This window comes from Capsicum annuum, chromosome 7, assembly GCF_002878395.1.
Source record: "Capsicum annuum cultivar UCD-10X-F1 chromosome 7, UCD10Xv1.1, whole genome shotgun sequence".
Taxonomy (NCBI): domain Eukaryota; kingdom Viridiplantae; phylum Streptophyta; class Magnoliopsida; order Solanales; family Solanaceae; genus Capsicum; species Capsicum annuum.
Genome location: NC_061117.1, coordinates 205,205,541 through 205,209,655, shown reverse-complemented (window position 1 = coordinate 205,209,655; position 4,115 = coordinate 205,205,541). Strand labels below are relative to the sequence as shown.

Below are 4,115 nucleotides of genomic sequence, written 5' to 3'. Positions count from 1 at the left end.
TGAAAGTTCATTACTCAAGAAGCAGATGCCTCCACAACACAAATATGCCACTAGCTAAAAAACAACTTAAAGCAACAACGCTTGGAAGTAACACCAAGGAATAACATAAATCTCCAGTAGCAATCAAATAAAAACACAACAGCCCAATAAACCAAGTAAATATATAAGCATAGCACAAATAGATTTTAACAAATCTTCTCATTGAACAACCACCACTTAAAAGTTGTGACGCAAAAGTTAAGAACAACAAAATCTAAAGGTTCCAAAAGCAAACATCCATTGAAAACATATTTACTATTAATAGAAAGTGTTTATAGCATCAGAATACGAGCACTTCTTTACTCAATGGCCCAAGCAGTCTCCCTCCTGACCTCCTCCTCCTCTTCAGGTGTGAAGTTATTCTTGATGTTGAAGGTCTTACGAATCTCCTCTGGAGTCTTTCCTTTTATCATATCAACCACAGTCTGACAGGTGAAATCTAGCAGGCTCTTGATGTTCAAATAGTTGGCAGCCTGAAAAGTTATAAGAACAACATTCATTAGAAATCTAAATCAATTTACAAAAAAAAAATCAAACATTTAAAGGTTTTAACTTTACTAGCATGTTATATTAGCATCGGTGATACAAGAACCATATATTAAATTAAATTACTTGTTAAAAGATCTAGCCTCACAACAAAAACATCAAACGAGAATCTTTAAAGTTAAAGCCTTCCTAATAGGAATAATCAACGAGAATCTTTTTACAATTAGCCAAGTAGATAACATCAATCACCTAAGATAACAAACAACACATACAACAAATGCAAATATTGTAAATGCAATGCATAAAATTTGCAACAGTGGATGGAACCTAAACAGTACACAAAAGCATTAAAAATCAACTCAACACAGGTACACGAACAAATGAACCCTAAATAGAAAATCAGAAAATAAGGCGAACACATTATATACACGAACAATAAGAGCAAATAGGGACAAATATTATAAAACTTTCCAATGAGCCCTGAACAGAAAATTAGGCAAAATAACTATCTATCAACCGAATTAGTACCAATTAAAGCTAGAAAATTTAATAATACACAAACAGTTAAAGCAAGAGAAACATAAACCTTAACCATCACATAAAGGTATAACAGTCCGTGAACAATAAACTGATTTATAATCCAATAATCAAATAAGTACAACAAAAGTATGAAAATCAACTTAATTTAGACAATTTATACGAAAAATAAAATCAGACTCTAATTACACAACAGTAACACATGTATGATGTTAGCTTATATATTCAAAATATTAAATCAGACCCTGATTATACAACAGTTAGACATGTATGAGTGTAACTTATATATTCAATAATTAAACTGCAGTAATGTATAATGTCATGATACACATTTACTACTTAAAAATGTATAACCTATAAGCTTGTTAGAATGTATAATGTCACCTTATACAATATTAGGATTTTATGACTATTTAGATGTTCAGAACTGTTAATGTATATTTCGAAATACTGATATTATACATTATTTGGGTAAAAATAACTAATGTATAATGTCTTATACTTTACAATTTAAACATCGAAAATGTATGATGTCTTATGTACCAATATGTTTGTAATGTAGCCTTATCCAAAATACTAATATTATACATTAGTGTTCCAAAAAATTAATATGTTCCAATATATTATACATTAATGCTCCAAAGTAAGTAAAATATACATGTATAATCTATACCTTCGGAAGACGTGGTCGACCGAAATCGTCAAACTTCTTCTTACTGACTGCTATTGAATTTGACTTCTTCAATCTGGAACTGGCCGCTTCCTTCAATTTCTTCATTGTTGTCGAGTTGTTTCGATGCTTTGAACGATTTTCTGCAAAATTGGGTTCTTCAAAATCAAATGTACCAGGAACAAACCCAATGGGGATATCTTGTTTTTTAAATCTAACTGACTAAGTCCTAAAATAAAGTTAGGACAAGAATCCATTACCAATTTTTACAGTAATTTGACTAACCTGAATCAACTACAAATCAAGAAAATAAAAAATCAAACTTGTATTATATGAAGAAAACCAAAAAATCAAACTACGAAACTTGAAAATACTTGCAAAATAAGGTAAATTCATTAAAATGAACATGCATCCATAAAATATACGAAAAGAATTAAAAAATAGGTAAAGTTGAAAAAAAAGAAGAAGAAAAATCTACACCCAAGAATCGAACTTGTATTATATGAAGAAAACAACATGCATTCACAAAATATACTGGCATATTCAAAAATTGGTAAAGTTGAAAAAAAATAAAATCAAATAAATCTTCAAAACTTACAAATTTGTAACCCCCAGATACAGTTAACTTGAATTTTGCCGTGAAAAAAGGGGATTCAAATATGGAGGATATATCGGGCGTGTAGTGGGAGAATATGGAGGAGTAGAATACGGAAGAGAAAACCCTGTTGTGAGATGTATAATGTTTAAGAGAGAGAAAATTGAAAAGAAAGAGATTTATGTAAATAGTTTGGGATGTGTCTAAATACTTTACCAAATTGGTAAATAATATAATAAGGTAACTTTAGTTAGTGTATATATGTAAATTTTAGTTCCATTTACTTTTTGGACTATGCAACACTATTCTTTGGCTATTACAAAATATATTAGGCAAAGAGAGCAAATCCCCAAAGAGAAGTTTATCTAGAGAAGCAAATTAGAATGAATGAAATAGAATAGTTTGACAAAATCGTATGATAGGGAAAGTGCGGAGCCTCCCCTCTTTGATGTAATTGTTATGCTTAGTGTGTGACTCGTGGGTTGTTTTAGAGTTAGGATTGGAAGCCTTGTTATCATTATTAAGGATATTTATACTTAGTTATGTAATATAACAACAATAACGTATATTCAATGTAATCTACAAGTGAAGTTTGAAGAGAGTGGTGTATGCAGTCTTACCTCTTGTGAAGGTAGAGAGATTGTTTACAAACCTAAAGCATATCAAACAAACGAATATAATGTTTTAAACACTGCTATGGTTGAAGAACTCATGGTTATGTTGATTTGTTTTCCGGAACAGAGGTGGAGCTAATATTTGATGATTATGAGTTTGAAATTCTATTTTCTTTAAAGTTACTAAGATCTAAATTAGCAACACTTATAACCAAAGCAGCGTTTGGTATTTGGTACTTAAGTAGTTAAGGTTCGGAGCCCTTGCATACATATTCAACGAATTTCTCGAGATAAATACAAGCCGAACCAGTAAGTTGTACACTATCCCACCCCCAACCTCGGTCGGGGGTATGTTATTTGTATGTCCAATATATCACACAACACAATTGTATATTTTGTGTAAGTTTTTACCGGTAAATACAAAGTACACATGCTACAAGTGGATAAGACTTTTAAGAGGATATCCATAGGAATGGGTTCCTCTGCTTGAGTAACATACCAATACATGTATTACATAAGTAAAATACTCAACAGAAGCTGAACTCTTAATACGCTAGAATCCACAATTCTATCTCCATTTTGCCCATCCCAACTTATAGATGGTAGACAGACAAATTCAAACAGATTATCCAGATTGCAAACCTGTATATTGGGCTAGGCACAGATCAATAAAGGATAAGAAAAGAGGGCGACTTTCAAAAGCGGTATAAACTCTTGAAGTTTCTAATAGCAGAGCTTCAGAAGTTTGCAGGTAAAATAACAAAGCTTCAGAAGGCATGACAAATATACAATGCATCTAAATATCTCATTTACACCAGACTCCACCCTCCTAACATGACTCCTTATTCAGCAATAGATGGTGTCAAGTCACACATGTACTTATACTCTCTAGTTTCTCAAACCATTCATGAAATGTTACTAGAAAGATTGGGGCCTGATAACTCAGCCTCACCATCCTCTCTGAGAACCACCAGATGAATGTCCATTCAACCTGTCCAGGATAGCATTAAAATCAACAGGCTGACCACTTTCCTCGAGCCTTTGGATCACATTAACGACATGATCACCTCGGTAGCCCATGCTCACTAGTTTCTCGATCAACTCATTGTATGGATGGTTGCGCGCCTGCTGAGTTGGTCGAACCATCAGATTTGCACTGGGGGTAGGCTGTGGA

At 32.6% G+C, this 4,115-nt stretch overlaps 1 protein-coding gene across 1 annotated transcript; it reads right to left on the bottom strand.

Moving 5' to 3' along the window:
- Positions 1–230: 230 nt before the first annotated feature.
- Positions 231–2,568, bottom strand: LOC107876782 (SKP1-like protein 1B). Its single transcript, XM_016723635.2, has 3 exons — positions 2,331–2,568; positions 1,736–1,875; positions 231–512 (listed from the first exon to the last, which is right to left on the bottom strand). Exons 2-3 carry the CDS (start codon positions 1,838–1,840, stop codon positions 339–341), a joined length of 279 nt encoding a protein of 92 aa, XP_016579121.1. The 5' UTR covers positions 1,841–1,875; positions 2,331–2,568; the 3' UTR covers positions 231–338.
- Positions 2,569–4,115: the final 1,547 nt, after the last annotated feature.